This window comes from Panthera leo, chromosome B2 (genome assembly GCF_018350215.1).
Source record: "Panthera leo isolate Ple1 chromosome B2, P.leo_Ple1_pat1.1, whole genome shotgun sequence".
Taxonomy (NCBI): domain Eukaryota; kingdom Metazoa; phylum Chordata; class Mammalia; order Carnivora; family Felidae; genus Panthera; species Panthera leo.
This window is the reverse complement of record NC_056683.1, coordinates 142,075,973-142,096,578: the sequence shown is the minus strand read 5'-3', so window position 1 is coordinate 142,096,578 and position 20,606 is coordinate 142,075,973. Positions and strand designations below refer to the sequence as shown.

General features: G+C 46.1%; 3 protein-coding genes across 11 annotated transcripts in view; 1 reads left to right on the top strand and 2 right to left on the bottom strand.

Moving 5' to 3' along the window:
- The window catches only part of SYTL3 (synaptotagmin like 3), a 96,470-nt gene extending 93,755 nt beyond the window's left edge, over window positions 1-2,715 (bottom strand). For 2 of the 5 annotated variants that reach the window (XM_042940200.1, XM_042940205.1), the window contains exon 1: window positions 2,359-2,712. The gene's annotated coding sequence lies outside the window, so the exon portion shown is untranslated. Of the gene's footprint in view, window positions 1-2,358 lie in introns of all 5 variants that reach the window. The other 3 variants (XM_042940201.1, XM_042940203.1, XM_042940204.1) reach the window with 2 other exon arrangements.
- A 2,779-nt stretch (window positions 2,716-5,494) lies between these two features.
- DYNLT1 (dynein light chain Tctex-type 1) lies at window positions 5,495-13,454 on the top strand. Its single transcript, XM_042940198.1, has 5 exons — window positions 5,495-5,600; window positions 8,485-8,526; window positions 11,959-12,082; window positions 12,461-12,538; window positions 13,052-13,454. Exons 1-5 carry the CDS (start codon window positions 5,574-5,576, stop codon window positions 13,120-13,122), a joined length of 342 nt encoding a protein of 113 aa, XP_042796132.1. The 5' UTR covers window positions 5,495-5,573; the 3' UTR covers window positions 13,123-13,454.
- The window catches only part of TMEM181 (transmembrane protein 181), a 59,003-nt gene continuing 45,999 nt past the window's right edge, over window positions 7,603-20,606 (bottom strand). For 4 of the 5 annotated variants that reach the window (XM_042940195.1, XM_042940196.1, XM_042940193.1 and 1 more), the window contains 4 exons: window positions 20,390-20,472; window positions 19,208-19,297; window positions 17,790-17,856; window positions 14,050-17,368 (listed from right to left, as the gene is read on the bottom strand). In XM_042940195.1, coding sequence (XP_042796129.1) covers window positions 17,290-17,368; window positions 17,790-17,856; window positions 19,208-19,297; window positions 20,390-20,472 — 319 coding nt within the window. In that variant the 3' untranslated portion in view covers window positions 14,050-17,289. Of the gene's footprint in view, window positions 7,643-14,049; window positions 17,369-17,789; window positions 17,857-19,207; window positions 19,298-20,389; window positions 20,473-20,606 lie in introns of those variants that run through there. The other variant, XM_042940194.1, reaches the window with a different exon arrangement.

The following is a 20,606-nucleotide window of genomic DNA, read 5'->3' as shown; positions in this document are numbered from 1 at the left end:
GAGGTTCACTTTGATCATCTCTCCGGCTCCTCAGTTCTGAAATCTCATTCTTCTGCGGCCTGAGGATGATGACCTGAGATGGTACATTCCATCAGGGGAGGAGCAGGGCTGGGAGGGTGGGTGGTAACGGGCCGTGAAGGATAGTGGGCTGCGACAAGAGGCAAGAGTGAATTAAGAGGGCAAGCTCTGGGGTGAGACAGACAGATCAGAGTGACCTTGAGCAAACCATCTGGCCTTCCAGAGCCATTTCCTGGTGAAGGCCACAGGCTTCCCTCTTCGTTTTACAGTTCATTCTGTTCATTCACAGATATTTATTATGTATTTGTTATATCAGGCCCTGCCATAGTGACTGTGGTTGAGGACCGCTGGCCTAAGAAGATCTTTAGTAAATAATAACTGTTATCTGTTTAATAGTAATTTTACTATTTGTAGCATAAGACACTAAGTGAATCCATTTAGGAATATTTGGAAGAAAATGTTTTTGGAATGAGGGTACCCTATGATATTTATTTCCAAAGTAGGTGTATTACTTAGCTAGGGGCTGCTGTAACAAATACTTGTGTGGCTTAAACAACAGAAATTCATCTTCTCATAATTCTGGAGTCTAGAAGTTTAAGATCAAGGTTTTGGTAGGATTGGTTTTTTTCTGGAAGCCTCTATCCTTGGCCTGTAGTTGGCCGTCTTGTCTTTGTGTCTTCACAAGAGCTCTCTGTGCCTGTCTGTGTCCTAATTTCTTCTTTTCTTTAATGTTTTTTATTTATTTTTGAGAGAGAGAGTGAGAGAGCAAGAAAGAGTGCTCAAGTTGGGGAGGGGCACAGAGACAGGGGACAGAAGATCCACAGCAGGCTCTGCACTGACAGCAGGGATGGAACTCACAAACAGTGAGATCGTGACCTGAGCCAAAGTCAGACACTCAACCGACTGAGCCACCCAGGCACCCCCTAATCTCTTCTTCTTAAAAGGACACAGTCATATTGGATTAAGGCCCACCCATATGACCTCATTTTAACTTGACTACTTATTTAAGGACCCCATCTCCAAATATACCTTATTTCCAAATACAGAATGTCACATTCTGAGGTACTGGGGGATTAGGGCTTCAACATATGATTTTGAGGAAGGACACTTCAGACCATAACAGCAGGATATAGTAAGAAAATACTAGAACTTCTATTTATATTTAATTTTTAAAGCTAAAACTTAGACTGGATGGATGTTTAATGAATGGATTCACCATTGAATATATCACCATGGGAATAAACATAACTTTGAGATACAAGATCAAAAATTGTTCTTGCTAGGGGGGCAAAATTAGAGAAGTCTGGAGACCACTGGCCTAAGGCCTTGGGCTGCAGTGGACAGCAGGGAAGGGTGGAGAAAGGTGGGTGTTGAGAGGCACCTGACTGGCTTGGTTGGTGGCGCATGCAACTCTTGATCTTGCAGTTGTAAGTTCGAGCCCCACATTGGGTATAGAGATTACTTAAAAATAAAATCTTTTAAAAAACAAAAATATGGGTGTGGAAATTGAGCAGGTATTGATTAGATCACATCTAAAAAAAGAGCGAGGTGACACAGGGCTGGCCTGGGGCTTAGACCAGAGTAGCCCTGGAAGGGGACAGTGCCAGGATTGGTGCGTGGGCAGGAGTCAGGCAAAGAGAGTGAACATGATAAATCATCAAGACATAACTCCCGAAGGCTCCGTGTGGTGGGTTGTAGCCCTCTTCTTCTGTAAGTGTCTGCCTGTAAACTCAGGCTGGTCGAGAGACTTGCTCTGGATGATGAAACGTGTGCAAAGGTGACCCCTGCCTCCTATGAGCCGCACCGTCCTAGCCAACACACGGGGTCACTGTTCCCTGTCCCTTCCCCTTCCCTCAATGATTCTGGCATCAGGCTGCTCCATCAGTCTGGTCCCAGTGTGGAGAAGACATAGGACAGAGCCATAACAGACCCCTAATGGTCACATAGTGTGGGTGACAAACACATCTTCGTTGTTATCAACCACCAAGAGTCTGGGGTCATTTGTTTCTGCAGCTAACCTAGCCTGTGCTGATATGGTGTAATTTTTCATACACACAGAACTGATCAAATATTTAAGAACTACTATAGCATAAAAATCAACCAGTCAGAGAAATGCCCGCTGGAGGCCCCTGCTATGCCCCAAGTTATCCTTTAGTTGTTGGATCTTGGGTATGGGGTCTCAAGGATGGGGTGGAGGGAGCCAGGATCAGGGGGAAGAAGGAGCCAAGGGGCCCGGAGCAGCAGCCATTTCCAGGTACGGAGGAATTTCAGTCCCACTTGCCTGTGCTTCCCCGCTGACAGCAGATCTAAGTATAGGTATCTCTCAAGTAATCTTGTTACCACATAATTTCTCAGCACAGGACTCTCACTTCAGGTATGTGTCAGCCACAAGTTTCTTTTCTTCTCCGTTACGGCATCAAATTCCTCAGGCCCGAGTGTTTTGGCATTATCATCTTTGTCATCAAATGGGTATGATTCTCACTGGCCTGGCACGACTCCGTGGTCCATCTGAGTAACACACTCCTGGGCACAGAGAAAGGCAGGAAAACTCGAACATCCACGAGATTGGATGGTGAGGGGCTGCAGATCACACACAGCACTGCAAGACCCAACTGTGCCTGTTAATATTCTTTTTTTTTCAGGTGACACGGCTAAGATTAGGAGGTCAGCACTTGCTAAATAAAGGCGCTGGCAAGGCCAATCCCTACTTTAAAGAGTTTGTGTTTAAGGGACTTGACTCGAGGGGCCCCTGGATGGCTCAGTTGGTTAAGCGTCGACTTCGGCTCAGGTCATGATCGCACTGTGGGTTTGTCTGAGCCCCGCGTCGGGCTCTGTGCTGACAGCTCAGACTCTGGAGCCTGCTTCGGATTCTGTGTCTCCTTCTCTCTCTGCTCCTCCCCTGCTCGTGCTTTGTCGCTCTCCCTCTCTCAAAAAAATAAACGTTAAAAAAAGTTTTTTTAAAGGGCCTGGTTCACAGGAAGAGAGCACGCGGCATCTGCAAGCCCACAGCTAATCCCCACATTGAGAAACAAACCAGAGATTCGTTCACTGGCTTGCTGCACAGAAGCTAAACATTCTAAGCTACGGCTGAATACCAGAGATGAATGAGCATCTATGAGCCGGTGTGCTTATACTTCAGTACTTACGATGGACACTCTTCGCAGATTGAGGGTGCTGGACACGGCAGCTAGTGAACGGCCAATGCCGTAGTGATTTTATTCCTCGGCCCTACGGCCTGTCTGCCAATTGGGCGGCATATAATAGCATAGCACATAGCATTTTTCAAAGCACTGCAACACCACTGAGCACAGAGAACTCACGTCCTCCTGTTTACAGAAAATGTTCTTAACATTTTCCCAGAGATCATATCTTAGTAAACTCTGTAGCCTCGACTCCAGCTCAGAGGCTGACACAAAGTGAATGTTCAATGTACGTGTGTTGAACAGGTGAACGAACTGCTCTAAAGAGAAACAGCCCAACTTACCCATTTCTGAGGCACAATGTGCACATGGCAAGATCGTTTAATGAATGTTCTTTGATAGTTAAAATTGGAGAGCAGTACCCAGTGCATATGAGATAAAGTCATGTAAAGTTTTTTTAAAATTCAGGGGTGCCTGGGTGGCTCAGTCGGTTAAGGGTCTGACTCTTCCGCTCAGGTCATGATCTCGTGGTTTGTGGGTTCGAGCCCTGCATGTCAGCACAGAGACCGCTTGGGATTCTGTCTCCCTCTCTCTCAGCACCTCCCCTGCTTGCTCTCTATCTCTCTCTCAAAATAAATAAAAATAAAGTCAAAAAACTTTTTAAATTCGCCTGTACATGTTTTCTGTGGATTTCTGCACGTGCTGAGTTTCAATGACACTGTAACTTAAAGTCTAGGCATTACTAATGCACCATCCCAGCAGCCATTTAGAACACTCCGTTGAATTAGGAAGTTCCTAAAGGGCTGTGGAGCAACCTCTAGAAGATGCCCCAAACCACACAGCACTCAAATACAGATGTCCACTCAGAACCTGTTCACTCTGCTTTGCACAGGATTCTAAGACACTCACCTGATTTCAAGGACGTAGCAAGACCAGAAAAAGACCTGGTCTCCAGGTCCACAGCAGAGCAGCGAGAGCCAATCGGGAAACAGTGAAGAGACCCGTTTGGCTGAGGAGCGTGGCGGCGCTAAGGGCCCAGAACCCGGCAGGCAGAAGGACTCCTAAAATGGGATCTCAGGTGAAGCTGGGAATGCCGGGAAGCCAGATAAAGACATGTCAGAATTAGAACCACGTGTGAGGCACAAAGGCTGAAACACTGGGACAGGTGACTCGAAGCCAGATAATAGGAAGGGAATGAATAGCAAAGGAAAATACAGTTAGCTGAGGTCAGGTGTCTAGGGCAGAGCAGCCTTGCGTGTCTCACCGCTGGGATCTCTGCTCACCAGCCCTCTGCCTCCCGCAAGGGAGCAGATAATCGCATCTTTTTTCACTCCGCAGCCCTCTGCAGTGGCCGTGAGGCAAAACGGATGACCCTGGGGAAATCATTCGTTCGTTCGTTCATTTATTCATTCAGTCAATTGTAATTATATACCTACTTGTGCCAGGCATAATGGAAGGGGTAGGGGGTAGTGCATCAGTGAATAAAATGGCTTCTGCCTGCCTGGAACTTAGATTCATAGGGTAGAAACAAAGGTTTCTGATGGATTGAAAGTGAGCTCTGTAGCTTAATTCTACTATATCTCAAGGGCTTGTGGTCAGTGCTTCCTGGGGGGATGGAAAGTGGGTTTCAGCAACTGCACTTTAGAGAGGTAAGAAGTGATAGCCTGATTTCCAGGACATAGCAAGACCAGAAAAAACAGCCCCCCAAATCAAAGATCTTAGCCACAAAGTACATGCAAACAAGTGCCCAAACACTCCAGTCTTTCTTGGAAAGTACTGTACAATTACTAATTTTCAGAAAGACCCCTGTATACAAGTGTCTATTTAGGTCAGTTTGGTTAAAGCAGCCAGGAAGTGTGCAGCATTTCACAAAATTTTCCACCCAGAATGGCTTTTTTTTTTTTTTTAATTGGTACTTAAAAAAAAAAACAACTCATTTATATGGAAAATTTACCTCCCTAAAACAGGGTTTCGTTCAGAGCTGAAGTTTCCTAATCCTGGATCTCCAGGAAGAATGTAACTAGTTTCTCAGCTGCTCATCATTCATACTCAGAAATCCCTTTGCAGTGTATTACAGGATGTCCGAATCCATTTGAACATTAAAATTAATCCATACAGCACAAGCTGGAGGGAAGGTCCGGACGACTCTTCCTCTCGGAATGGCTTTTGTACATTTGTTTTGTTGTAGTTGCTGCCAGGCTACCTCGCGGGTTCCCACGGAAACCACCCTGGGGAAGACGGGAGGAGGGGCCGATCCCGAGTCCCCAGCCCCGCTAGCCGGGCGTGGGAGGGGCCCTGGAGCTGAGCGGGCCGGCAGGGAAGGCGGGGCGAGGCGCGAGCCTGAGGGGCGGAGCCTGAGTGCGCCTGCGCGGTGCGCGCTACTCAGGGAGGCGGAGGCGACGTGCAGGAGGAAAGATGGAAGACTACCAGGCTGCCGAGGAGGTAACCGCCGGGTCAGCAACAGGAAGGGTGGAGGCCGAGAGCCCCGGGCGCGGGTGGGCGGCGGCAGCCAAGGGCGTGTGTGGGCACCCGGGCCGCGTCTGGACGTGGGCAGCGGCAGTCCGAGGTGCAGGCTGACGGCACCGGCCCCCTGCCGAGCGCTTCGCGGTGACCCCCGGCCCGGCCTGCTCTGGGCGTCGTCACCCTGCCCGGGGGGCGGGGCGCGGCAGGGGCTCCCCGCGCGGCGGCGTGAGCCCCGTCGTTCTTCCGGGAGGGGCCCGCAGCCCTGGGACTTCTCCCTGCGGCCGGGAACACCCCGCCGCGCCTCTCCCGTCTCGGGGCGTCCCCGGGTGTCCCCGGGGCGCGTCCCACGCCCGCCCCACGTCCCGGGCCAGCCCGGTGCCCGCCGCGCCCCTGGCCCAGCCCCGCCCCGAACCTGGCCCCGCGCCGGCCCACCACGCCCCCGAACCGCTCCACGCCCGCGGCCCAGCCGTGCCCCCAGACCTTGCTCCACGCCGGCAGGGCCGCCGGGAGAGTGGTATCACTAGCTCCCTTTATTCCGTGGTGCAGACCCCCCACCCTAGATTAGGTGCTCCACGTCCATGGGTGGGGAAGGCTGAAGGCCGCCGCGTGTGCGTCTGCTGTTGTAACTGAAGACTACAGAGTGACATATATGCGTGACACGCACGTCCAGTCACATCTTCTAAGTCCCTTCAGTAATGGATTTGATGCACCTGCAAAATGCGGAAGCGCACAGGAGGAGAGCCTGCCTTTGTCTTCCGTTCCGCACCTTGTTCTTCAGTGTGGTGCTTACATCCACCGTGGCCACCATCCCTTAGGTTTCATTTTGAGTTTGAGATGTCAGTATGATAACTCCTACTTGGGAAAAATAATCTCTTCTTGCCTCAATGAAGAAGCAGCAGGGTAAAGCACACAATTATTTGCCAAGCAGAAGACATTCTAACAGCGGGCTGGTAACATGGCTTTCCTTCAGTTTAACATGCATTCAGGGACTATAGCTGATGGATGCTACTATTATAGAAAAATATTTGCCCATTTTCTTCCTGCTAAGTAATAATTCTTGCTGCCCATTTTCTCCTTGCTAAGTAGTAATTCTTGTTGAAATAGAGTCCTACAGATTATGCAGCCTGTCAAAAATAAAAACGATAGATGAATTTGGTAAGGTTTGCTATTTTACCATTTTTGAAACTTAGTTTAAGCAGGGATGTTTAGAGGGGGAAAAAATTCTAATGCTTGTACCATGCGACTTGGCAGCACAATCCTGTGTTTCAGTGCTGGTAAAAAACCAAGTGGATCCATGGTGCGTAAGCAGCTAGCAAAGGAAAAGCTTTTCCCTGTAAACTCATGTAGGAAAATGGCTCATATTATAGGAATATCTATAAAACTTTAAAAACGGAAATGACCCTGTAAGAGAAATCTCTTAATACTGGCATTTCAATTCTGGCTCTCCCACCAATGAGGTGGCTAAGTGACTTCATTATTCCAGATCTCACTTACAGATCTGAGGATTGAAGGGGCTGAACAGAGCATGTGTTTTACAGGAGATAAAGCCCTAGGCCCTTGCATGATAAGAGGGCAACTTCTTCCTAGTAGGCGTGCCTTAGGTATTTACTAATGGATGCCAGTCCTAACAGCTTCTGAACTAAGCCTTTTCTGCATATCCTCTAATTTCATGTAAATATCTGGACCTTTGTAAGACTATTCTCAACTCCTTGTTCCTATTTCTTGTAGAAGTTGAAATTGCCCAGTGGATTCTGTACAACTGCTCTACTTTTCCACTAAATCTCCACTGAAATGCCCCTCAACCTTTTCCATATTTTAGCAATGTGGATAGTCACACAGGGATTTTCCTGTATGGTTTAGGATCACTGAAGTCCCCTGGAAGACTTTTTAAATCTCAAGAAGTCATTTAACCTGTAAGATAGTGCAAATTTTCATCATTTGGTGAGTTGGCTTTGTCTCCCAAGTATGCCTTCTGAGCAGAGCAAGTGAGAGGGCTTCAAGGCAGTCTGCTCGTGATCCTCCTGGAAAGAAAGGGGCATTGCTCAGACGGGGCCACAGTGGACAGCGTCCCAGCTGGGAGGGAAACTCACTGCCAAAAGCAGGGTGCTCTGACTTTATTCCACCAGGATTCACAATGACTAAGGGCCTCGAGCTGCCCTCTAGAAGGAATGTCCAGAGCTCAGTGTTGTTCCCAGGATTCAGACAGAACCTTGTACCCATCCAAATGTACAGTATGTGTAAAGAAAACCCATTTGTAAACTCTGCCTCTAGATTACTGCAGCAGCCCAGCTCATCCTGACACACCTGTGGAAAACAGCTGTGCTAGCAGCTGGTTTTGTGGTCTTGAGGTAGGACAGCATTGAGAAGAAAACATAATTATCAGAAATAGTTTAATCATTGTACTTTATCACTAATGGTGGTTAAAAACAGAAACAGAAATGTCTTAAGTGTCAAACCTCCTAATGAGTTTGATCAGGCAGAGTGTTCACTAATGTAAACAAAAATCAAGTCAGTAAACTTTTGTATTTGTTAATGATCCCAGCAGCCAGTTGAAATGGCTAGAGAGACTGAATCTAAAGTGGAGTCAGTCTTTTGGACCATGGCATGATTAAAACAAAGCAAAAACCTTTAAATTATATACATTGTCTAGACTCCTGACTGTACCAGCTCTGCGATTCTAGAAGAGCCACTTGGTGTTTCTGAGCCTCATTGTAGTGTTTTCCTTGGTAAAATGAACAATCTAGTTCAGTTATTTCTAAGTCTTCATTTCTAAATTATGTTCATTACCTAAATTTGCATTAATCAGTGCAGTGGAAACAGATCTTTTAAAGCCATGAAACTTAACTAATTTTCTTCCTTACAGACTGCTTTTGTTGTTGATGAAGTGAGCAACATTGTAAAAGAGGTAAGAGGAAAGATGCTTATTTTTTAAATGTTGATTAACGGCTTTATGAGTAAAATAACGTGTTTTAAATACTGTCTTGGAATTGTTTCAGCTGAGCCTGTGTGTTTTGGCATTTAAAATAACAGTTTTTACGTCAGTGAATATGTAGATCAGAATTACTCCCATATTATGTAAATTATATATTTTAAACCAGACAGGAAACTGTATGTACTGACATTATTATTGAATGTTACTAAGGTTTGATTCTATAACCTTTTAGCATAAAAGACTCCTGTCATGGTATACAAATAAATGTTTCTGGTGTTGAATAAAGAGTATGTAAAAAAAAATGAGTAACTTCCGGTTACTTAAGACCTGGTGATCCAGTTGGGGCTTACCTGCTTATTTTTCGTATATTCCTAAACTACCTATTTTATCATTATTGACCATGCCCCAGTGGATGCATGGAAGACAGTGGATGACAGTGGAAGACAAAATAGGGTATTTGTTCTTCATTCATTTAAAAAATACATTGCAAGGGGGCATTAGGGACCGACCTTCAAGGACTTTACAGTATGGGGCAGGGGAAGGCAGGCACCTGTCAATCATACTGGGAATTGTAAACTTGCATTCCCTGTGTGGTAACTGCTATAGCAAGTGGTGCTCTGAAGGATTTGACCCATCTGGTGAGTTCGGAGCTAGAATCTGGAGAATGAGTAGGAGTGGTGTTAACTCTGCAAGAAGAGGGGGTAGACGTTCCAGGCATTACACGTGTTCAAAGGCCCTGTGGTGGGACTGTGCTTGGTATGTTTGAGGGACTGAAGTGAGGCTGATGGGGCTGTAGTGCAGAGCACTGGGGGAGCCTGGGGCAGGAATGAGGCCAGAAAGCTATTCCTAGTCTCCTTCCCTTCCTGTGTAAATTGAGACCAGACTGAAGCCATTGGCCAGGAGAAAGCCATTAGATGATTGACGTTTAACAGTCTCAGTTGAGGGGTGCCTGTGTGGCTCAGTTGGTTGGATGGCCAACTTCGGCCCAGGTCATGGTCACGCTTCGTGGGTTCGAGCCCCGCATCGGGCTCTGTAGCTCAGAGCCTGGAGCCTGCTTCAGATTCTGTGTCTCCCTCTCTCTCTGCCCTCCCACCCTCCCCCCAATACTCTGTCTCTTTCTCTCAAAAGTAAATATTAAAAAAAAAAAATTTAAAAATAGTACCAGTTGAGATAGTGTAATGGGGAATTGACTCTAATGCAAACAGATTACTAACGAACGCCAGAATAATGAAGAATCACAACCTATTTTCGTGACCCAACACCAAAAAGCAGAATGTCGTCGTCCTACCATGTACATTATTCACCGTCCCACGTGATCTCCTGGTGGTCGTGCAGGATCTGTAGTGGTGTGCTTTTCACGGTTTTCCTACACATGATGTTTCTTACGGAACACGGGTGGGGGGAGCCACACCAGACCTGTGACACGTGGGGCTGGCTTGTTGTGAAGTCCCCTTTGCTCTCGCTGGTTTTTGGCCTCCTCTTAGACTCTACTGCCTGCAGCAGGTATGGTTAAAAGTAGACCTTCCCAGGCCCCGTGGAGGCCTGAAGTAATATCCTGTAGTACCTTCATGTGGTCACCGGCCCCGACAGCTTTTTCACCCCTGGCAGTAGGTTAATTCTTCACTTGAGCTATTTTAAGGATTGGGTAGTAATAAATTTGGGTGCGTCCAAAAGTGGGAGTTTTCCTCCTCCCTGAAAAACACTGAATTCCAAAGGGTATGTGGACAGTTGCCAGAGTTGAGCTTGAGTGGTGCCTCCCCCTTTCTTTGACCAATGTCCAGATCTTCTAACAACCGGGTCCCCTTAAACCAGGAGTGCCTATCTCCCAGTCCCATTTTATGCTACGAGCTGGGGAGGGGGGCAGAACATGTCAGGATGAGAAGGAGTTAGGACAATGGTGGGGGCAAGATGTAGAGGAAGGCCGGGTGCTACATGTGGGGTGTTTCATGTCACCAGAGTCCCGGGACAGACAGGTAGAAACCAGGGTGGGACTTAGGTAGCTCTTTGTTCCTCAAAAGCAAGATCACTGAGCTTATGTTCCAGACAATAGACCCTATTCCGTCTCCAATGTGCACAGCTCTGAGCCCAGGACTGTTTTTTTCTGCTTCTCTGAGGACAGAACTGGGCCCTCGCCAAATGTTTACATTCTATCTAGGTCACAACTGTCATCAGAACTCGGGTTTCTGGTTTCCAGCACAGCAAAGTTAGAAAAGGGGTAGAGAAGGAAGTGGCTTAGAGGCAGGCACACTGGCAACCAACGTAAAAGGCCCAGAAAATCTTCAGAGGTAATAGCCTGACTACAGACTTGGAGCCTCACTACACAGCAAGAGTAGGGGCAAGCGGCCATATGTATTCCTGAATACAGACATACGTACATAACATGAGCCCGCACCGGGATGCAACACAGAAAAAGACCAGGAATTTCAGATAGAGAAATTCATCATAAACTTAAAATAATTTTTATAATATATAGGGGTCTTTCTTTTGTAATCTGAAAAGTGTACTTCTGTGTTAATATAGTTCCAGAAGATGCTGGATAAAGGAAGTTTTTTTTTAAATTTTTTTTAACGTTTATTTATTTTTGAGACAGAGAGAGACAGAGCATGAACAGGGGAGGGGCAGAGAGAGAGGGAGACACAGAATCTGAAACAGGCTCCAGGCTCTGAGCTGTCAGCACAGAGCCCGACGTGGGGCTTGAACTCACGGACCGTGAGATCATGACCTGAGCCGAAGTCGGACGCTCAACCAACCGAGCCACCCAGGTGCCCCTAAAGGAAGTATTTTTGAATACATGATTATTTGGATAGGTTTGTGCATTGAGTTGTACAGACAACCCATATAAAGTCTTATATCTACTATATTTTTAAGAAACGAACAGGCAAGGGCCCCTGGGTGGCTCAGTTGGTTGTGCATCCGACTCTTTGATTTTGGCTCAGGTCATGATCCCAGGGTTGTGGGATCGAGCCCCACTTCAGGCTCTGTGCTGAGTGTGGAGCCTGATTTTCTCTCACTCTGCCCCTATCCCCCGTTTGCATGCTCGCTCGCTCACTCTCTCAAAAAAAAAAAAAAAAAAAGGACAAAGGGAAATATTTTCTAGCCTCAGTAGGAAAAGTATTGATTATCTCCAAGTACTAACTGCAACAGTAAACATTAAATTCAGTCAAAATGTGTTTAAAATTTGACAGACTCTATATAAGTGTGGATTTTTAAAAATGAATATAAACCTTAATGAAATAGAACACTGATAAGCAAAGGATGTATTTGCACAAGAGTCCTCATGGTGATGAATAAGCTTACGTTTCAGGTAGATTGTATTTTAGCAGTTCTTAGGGTGATGAACTCAGTACTACCTGGAAGGTGTTGGCTGTGTTCTGCCAGCAGTGACCTCTGTCCTTTGTGTTCTAGGCTATAGAAAGTGCAATCGGTGGCAACGCCTATCAGCACAGCAAAGTGAACCAGTGGACCACAAACGTAGTCGAACAGACTTTAAGCCAACTCACCAAGCTGGGCAAGCCATTTAAATACATCGGTAATGCATTTTTGCTTCTCATATATATTGTCGGTGGTTCTTTAAATACTGATGAGAGGCACGTGTGGCAGTGTGGTGTCTGACCTCGAAGTTCCCAGTAGCAGTTGGTCGCGGTGTCGTGTGCATTACCACCCGCCTGGCTGGAACAGTTGCAGGGCGCATGGCACAGGATTTCCCAGCATTGCAGATCAGCTACTTTAGAACAGGCATGTGGTGAAGGAATGGGAAGGGTGTGATGTGTCACTGTCATAGGACCAATCTACCCTGATAATATTTTATCGTGCACATCAACCACGTGATCTGCATGTATATGCCCAGAGTAGGCTAAAGTAGGGTTGCCAAGTGTATCTCTCTAATAAAAGTTTGTTTTAATTGAAGTGACCTGTGTAATTATGCAGAAGAATGGAGCAGGGTTACACACGGCAAGTTCCTGCTTCTGGGACAGCTCTACGGACGGTATGGTTTTCCCTGTGTTTTGTGAAGGCTTGTCGTGGGCTTTTCTTTTCCCTGAAGGCCTTGAGGCGCCTCCTTGATCCTGTTGAGATCTAGATCATTCAGAGCAGTATTTTGTGAAATGTGTGCTTGGACATTTCCCGTGTTTGAATGCATGCTTATTAGTGGCGCCTGGGTGACTCAGTCAGTTAAGCATCGGACATCGGCTCAGGTCATGATCTCGTGGCTCGTGAATTCGAGCCCCACGTCGGGCTCTGTGCTGACAGCTCAGAGCCTGGAGCCTGTTTCAGATTCTGTGTCTCCCTCTCTCTCTGCCCCTCCCCTGCTTGCGTTCTGTCTGTCTCTCTCAAAACAAATTTTTTGAATGCATGCTTATGATTAGACTCACCTTTAACACATTTCCTAGAAGAGACTTACTGGCTTTCTTTCTTTGTGTGCCGTGAAGAAAGGTGACAAGTCAGACTAGCGAGCCCCCGTCTTCCTGAGTTGAGTGACGCTGTGCCTTCTTCCCCACAGGCAGCTGCACTGTGCGGTGGGAGAACAAGACCATGTACTGCATCGTCAGCGCCTTCGGGCTGTCCATCTGAGCCGCGGCCGACCCTCCGCTCCGCTCCCGGCCCTCCGGGAGGCCGGTGAACGCCTTTCTCGTCCTCCTTCAGCGTGGTTCTTGGGGCGCTCTCCAGATGGAGAGAAAAGCCAAAGGCTGGCCCTGTTCTGCGAACAGCACCCCCAGGTCCGAGGACTTGCCATCCCAGGCAGTCAGGCCTCTGCTGCCACTCGTCTTAACTATTTCTTTTCAAAGGTGCTAAAAACTGAAATCTGCTAGTTTGAAACTTTCTCTACTCTTCTGAATGATTCAGATACACTAATTTTCCACACTTTGTACTTTGGTTAGAGTAATAAATTATTCCAATTTAAAGTCTGTGTTTTTCTTCATAGTCTAAATAACACCACAAATGAATTCTTTCAATGTCATTAGTGACTTTAGAGTCTAAAACTGCAAAAACAAAAAAGGAAAAGTTACAGTTTGGCTTTAGTCTTCTCAGTACAATGATTTGCTGCTTTTACCCACAGGACCAGGATTCCACTGGCTTCTGGGAGTGGGTGAGCTGGTTCCTACTCCAGCCAGAGAGCTCTGGTCCCCACATGCTGCCCAGTCTCCATTTTTCAGTAGCAATCAATCACCAAAAACATGTTTTAGTACATCCAGGCTTCCAAGATGCTTTCATAACATTCATTTTGTGTCCACAATTAGACCATTATTTATAAGTCAGTAAACGTGTTTGGAGATTATCTGATTTAAAATCTTATCCAAGTAAGGGGAGGGGTGGGCCCCAAGCCTTAGTCTGTGACCTCCTCTCAGTGCTCATCCACAGGCACATTCGCACTGTAATAAAGACAGGCTTCTATATCTGCTTGCTGAAATGAAAAAAGCTCTCCTTTTGTCCCTGAAGCACTCATGTCTGAATGGCCAAATTAAGTCCACACACAAGAGCAAATACATCACATATAAATAAGGACCGAATGTTTCAAATTTATTAACATTTACCAGAAAGGCAGTCTCAGAATGAAGCCATTCCCAAAGTGTAAGTTTGCCATAAACAAACATTTATTCACTTTTGATTGATTACAATGATCATTCTGTGATCAGGTGTTACTGTGCTCACTGACACAGTTCCAAGACCTAATACATAGTTCGTTCTTCTGAGCTTAAAGTTGTTTTTATTTTATAAATATTTACAGGCTTTTTGTAAAAAGGCAGTTTTCAGTAGCAGAAAATTCTGTGTTTCATTGTGTGGTATTATAGTTACCAGTATATCTAAAACCTGTCAGGTCGACATGAACAGGATAACAAGATGTCACAGACGAAAGCGACTTCCCTTTGGCCTGGGGAAAAGATTAACATCTTTTTTTTCCAAAAGTCTAACCTCTAAGGCAACTGGTTTCTAAAATCCTCAAAATACATAAATATTCTCTAGTGACTTAAGTATGTACTAGCTATCTCTTATCATCCTGTCTATGAGCTCCCGTGGTTTACCCTGTGAGAAGGATTCCAGGAAACCAGTCACTGACCACACCGTAACCCATTTAACAACTGTACCTTCAGTAAATAGTTCAGGAAATACTTGAGGCTGGTGACATTTGTCTTGTAACCTGCCCATTTAGTGGGCTGGGTTTACATAGTGTATCTTAACTTTTATTGCAATCTGTAATTATGTACAGGAACAATCTTACAAACCTTGAATATATTTTATATATCCCCTTCTCTAGCCTTTCAAATGGGGCTTAAGAGAGAGAAAACTGCATCACTTCACTGCTGTAATGATTTAATAATAAATCAAGCAGACCTATTACCCACATGGATAATGATGCTCTCCCTAGGGAAACTGAAATACCAACAGGCACCTTCCAGATTCCCCTAGACTGGACCAGTATAAAAAATTATCCCAAAGATGATGTTATACAAGCCATTACCATGCAAGAACTGAAGTCAGCCCTCTGAATTTATAATTTAAGTTTGCAAAACTTTGATACTCTCCAAAGAAAAAAAAAATTTTTTCTTGCTACTGCCGAAAGTTTCCGGCAGACTTTAGTGTTTGAACCTAATATCTACGGCATATATAATACATGCTAAATGCTATATACTTTAAGCAAATTTTTACATGGAGTGTGTAATTTGTTGATAGATATGATGCACCAGAGATCCAAAATGCACGATTTAACAAAGAACCATTTTCCCTTTAAGTACTTACTTTTATACCTTTTTTGTCTCCAACTTAGTTATAAAAAGTAAATAAATACTCCCATATTTTCATCTCATTGACTTGATACCATGAAGACTCAAGTATGAAGATATCAGTCATCAGTTTATAATTATACTACAGGACAATGACAAGGTTTAAAAAGTTCTAACGTGTATGGCTAAATGCCTCAAGTAGTTTACTGATAAATAACAGCATTCCAAATTATGGACAGTTATTTTATAATGATTAAAACCTGTAAACTATATCACATACTAGAATACATTAATCAGTCCAAGTAAGTTTTCATCAATTTACATAAAATTATTTATAGTTAGTAGAAGAAAAATTTGGTAACAGAAAAGTTTTTCCAATACCACTGAATACAATAAAAAAAAAAAGAAATCACACCATTGAAAATGTAAAAACCATGTAAACTCGAATTACCCTTGCAATAATACAGTTGTTTTAATTCAAACTTTCATATTTACAGGGTTTTAAAAACAAATTTAAATGGAATCCATATTAAAGGTACGTTATCACTAAAGTTTAAATTAAACACAAAGAGGTAAAGTCATAATGAATAGTCTCTCATGAACCTCTATAAGGTTCCAGCATTGTCTAAAGTGAAATCCGATTTTTAGCTTGGTAATCTAAGAGTTAATGCATAGATGAAGAAAATGTAGGTACTGTTTGCAGAGCCGAACAATCCTATCCTGTGCCATGCCATCAATCAGGATGTTAGCAATGATCGTATGTCAACAGTTCAAGACAGACGTTATTGTGCGTGTCAAAGGAAAAGCAAAGGAGGTATCTGTACCAGACTTCTACACTTAGTCTCTGACAAAAAGGAACTGGCAACTCTCCAGGGCCTTCTGCGATGCCACAGATTCAGACAACTTTTCTTTTCCAGAGCAAGCCATCATCTTCCCAGGCCACTGTATGAGGCCGAGAGGGTGGGGCATGATTCCCATCAAGTGACCTTCTACCCAAAGATGTGCTTCCTTCCACAAGTCATCAGAAATGTTTTACTTTCTTTCATCTAGGTTCCAAATGAGGAACTGAAAAACCTTTTTTCAGTAAAGAAACTATAATATTTTATCCATCCTTTGTTTAGCTTTTATGAAAAAAATAAAGTTCCACAGGGTGTCATCTTTAATGGAGTTGTAGAAACTACAGCCCATGGGAACTGTAATGGATACCCTCTTCCCCACCCCAATCACAGCAACATCCGTTCATATACATGTAACCCTCACATACACACACGTGTGTACACAGGCCCTTGGAAAACTGTATGGTAGCAAGACCTCTCCCAACAAGAGCTGGCACTTGTCAATTTTCTTACCCTTTCCTTATGAAGCTCACCCAGTCCTCCTCAGAAGCCCACAATGCCAGTTCCGCCCCCGGGGGGCAGGGTGGGGGGCGGGCAGTGAAGGGCTAGAACCGGCTCGCCCACCATTTCTCTAGTGAGACATGACACAAATTTCACACAACAGACAAGTTACGAGTCACTTAACATGCGTGGTTATCCAGAGCGCTGGCCACTCAGGCTGCCCTCATGAGACAGGCACAAAAATAGGTTTCCCTTAGAGTTTAAAGGGTCGAAACTGGTACAGGGCAGAGAAAAAAGGGAGAGAGAACGTCACCATGTTGACAACTTCATTCATAAGGGCTTTCCGTGGACTTGGAGTTAGCAAATTATTAAAAAAAAAAAAAACCTACTAAAAACAGGAGTAATTTCCTCCTCACTACTAAAAACAAACCCTTTCTCATCTGAAACCCTTGAAAAAGGATTTGCCTGTTTACACTTTTCATCAGCACCTCTCTTCCCAAACAAATGTAGCCACTCTAACAATAAATTTGGCCCAATGTTTAAATTTATCCTTGGTTTTGGTTTTCCTTTCAAAAATACGTAAACAAGTAAGGACCGGGAAATCTCTGCTCACGACACAAGCCTGAACACCAGCAGGAGCACGGAGGGCCAGGAAGCGGTGCTGCAGGACAGCCCGAGGCTCAGTCACTCTCAGACCCCTCCTTGTACTGCGCCCGGATGGCCTGGCCGTTCTGCAGAGGCATCTCTTCATAGTCACTCCTGTCACAAAAGAGACCTTTGAAGCCACTCGGCTTTTGACAGCTCCTCATTTATTCTCCTCTTCCACACTGACATGCCATTCTAGCAAGAACACATTCATAGTTCTGTGCTCCCCATTTCTATAGCCAACTGCCCCCACCTGCTCCTCCCCCCCCCCCCCCCCCCATCAAGCACCAGGGCTCAACGTCAGAACGAACTGTTCCTCCTGTGGTCACCACTCGTGGTAAGTGTTCAAAAAAAGGAATGCCACTCCATCTAGTCAGAACAATGTGAAAACAGAAAACCATGGAATCACATGACACTCCCAGGTAAAAGAAAGGTCATAATGCCTTGAAAATCATTTTAGGATTGTTAACACCTGTTCCGTACACCCAGGCCGAGTGCTCACTATAGCCCAGCTTTCAGAGAGGCAGTGACTTACCCGTAGATCACATCATCGTCGGAGTCATTCAGCATGGAGAATGCAGGGTTGTCTTTCAGCTGGGACTCTGAAAACCAACAAAGAGCATTTTCATGCATGAGCCTAGGGAGGCAGGATGCTACAGAAAAAGGACAGGAGTAGAAAGGGCTGGATTCAAATCCCAGCTTCCAACATTTATTATCTATGTGACCTGAACAAATCTCGCCTCCCCAGCGTGCTTTCTCATGTACAAGCCAGGGGCAGCATCGCCACTGGGCAGGCCACCGGGCAGACCGACTGGTGGAAGCACCGGGAGAAAAGAGGCACCAGGGGAGCCCTCGGACAGGAGCTGCAACCCGGCTACTTTCTCCCAAGTCCGCACAGGGAGCAGGGGCGGAAAATGCCCAGGAGACCAGAGGTGCCTGTCCTCCCTCCCGCCCTTGGGAAGCAAGCCTCTGTCTGGTTTCTTCACCTCAAATGGGAGTAACTGCATCTTCATCATAAAGATGCTGTGAGGCTCAAACAAGACATTTTCATGAAGGCGCTTTGAGAGCTCACACAACATGAAAGTCAGGTGGTGGTCCCGAAAGGCTATCTCCCTGCCCACATTCCAGGAGGTTCTCATCCTTCTCATTGCCTGTGTGAGAGTTTAGTTCTTCTTTGGGGCGGGGGGGAACTGGCACCTTGGCTTTCCTTGAATGGCCATGGCACTGGTCTCCAACAGACTTGACTTCATATGTGCTAAGACCCACTAACTATGTAATAATAACACAGCACATACCATGTTCTAACGCCTCAGAGCTCACGCTGCAACTGACCTCGTGTCTCTCTCTGCCAAACAGTCATGGTGCCCATCCCAATGTTTACAGCAACACTATCAGCAACAAAGTATGGAAAGAGCCCAAATGTCCATCGATGGATGAATGAAGAAGATGTGGTGTCTATATATACAATGCAGTATTACTCAGCAAACAAAAAGAATGAAATCTTGCCATTTGCAACTATGTGGATGGAACTAGAGAGTATTATGCTAAGCGAAATAAGTCAGTCAGATAAAGACCAATATCATACAGTTTCACTCATATGAGGACTTTAAGATACAAAACAGATGAACATAAGGGAAGGGAAGCATAAATAATATAAAACAGGGAGGGGGATAAAACATGAGACTATTAAACATAGAGAACAAATAGAGGGTTGCTGGAGGGGTTTGGCGGGGGATAGGCCAAATGGGCTTAAGGAATCTAGTCCTGAAATCATTGTTGCACCATGTGCTAACTAACTTGGATTAAATTATAAAAAATAAATAAATTACAGAATGAATGAATGAATGAATAAATAAGAGTCCCAGTGCCCAGCACTAACAGGGGACCCAGGAGGTGGGTCCTGAACTTCTGTGACGCTATCTGGCCAGCGTCCTGGCCCCAGGGGAGGCTTACCATACAGGGCGTTCTTCGATGGAGAATACACGAAAGCCAAAGTGTAGAGGTAAAAGTTCAACAAGCCATAGAAAGATAAGAATTCAGCTGGTGATACCGGTTAAGGGAAATAAGCAGCCCCGAACACTGCGTATTCAGTTGGCGTCTTTGCTTTCAGTCTGGCTGCCTCCGTCCAACCACCCGCAGTCCTTGCTACTGCTAACCAGCAGTGAGTACCTCAGTGCTGCACAGCCCAGACGGCAGGAAGCCACAGGGCAAGCCCACAGCTGGACGTTACAATAACCTTTCAAGGTCACCTGTGAACAACAGGTGCACTGTGCTGTCTTCTTTCCATGGAAACCTCTGGAGGTGGCAGGACCAAAGGGCAGGAAGGCCACGCATGCATATGGGTAAACCAAGACTGAAAGGAAGAACGGGAAACAGTTTCTCGAACCAGTTTCTCTTCGCCTTCTCTGCATTACGGACTCCTCTGATAAAACTTTAGTGTGAAATTCGGTCACTGAAGTTTGACAAACCCTGCATGAACTCTAAGGATGTACAAAGGCCCAGGGGAAGAACCTGAGATACAAGGGATGAAAACTCCAAAGCGCCCCCTGATGGATGCCATCACAGAAAGGGAGGGGAGGGTGCGGCAAGAACACTAAAGCTGCCAGACAGCCGAAGGGTTTAGCTCGGAGCCCAGGAGCCCACCCCACTGGCCCCAGGCACATTGGGAGCCGGGACTTCTGAGCCCTTTCTGGGGACACAGGCTTAAACCGCCCTAATCTCCACCACCTGTGGACACTGCAGCTGGACACACCCCAGTGATGGGGACAGAGGACTCTCCCATCAGGCTCAGTCTCCCTCAGTGCTCTGCGGGCAGAAGCGGGCACCGGGATTGAGGCGAGGCTCTGGATGGAGCCTGGGTTCCTAAAGAATCCCCAGCAGGCGGACAGGAGAGCAGGGTGGCGGGGAGAGCAGCTGGGGAGCGGGAGTCCCTTGGGACAGCTTGGCCCTGCTGGGCCTGGGCCGCTGCAGGGGAGGGCAGGGGAGGGCAGGGGAGGGCGGTGGCGGGGCCGCAGCACACAGGGCACCACAGCGCAGGGGCCCTCCTCTTCTTCACGTTTGCAGACCTAACACGCCAACCACTCCACGCTGAGCGTGTTCCTGAAGGCCGGCGACCGCCTCCCATTGAAAGGATATAATTCTGGTAGTGAGTTGACAGTTCAGCTACAAAATTGTCTTGTAATACTTGCGCTCCAAACCTTAAATAAAGGATGACGATGCTGGAAAAAAGGGGGTAGGGACAGTAAGTAAAAACACACGAGGAAGTGGCACTAGCTTCCCAGAGCTCCTTCCACTCACCCAATTCACACCGTCCATTCGCTACAAGGTCTGCACGGCCCGAGTGCGCGCGCAC

Bases quoted from the DNA above. Each gene is read 5' to 3' on its own strand.
- DYNLT1 (XM_042940198.1), top strand. From the start codon at position 5,574: ATGGAAGACTACCAGGCTGCCGAGGAG. The intron at 12,083-12,460 runs GTAATGCATTTT...TTTTAATTGAAG, and splicing joins CAAGCCATTTAAATACATCG to TGACCTGTGTAATTATGCAG. The intron at 12,539-13,051 runs GTATGGTTTTCC...TCTTCCCCACAG, and splicing joins CTGGGACAGCTCTACGGACG to GCAGCTGCACTGTGCGGTGG.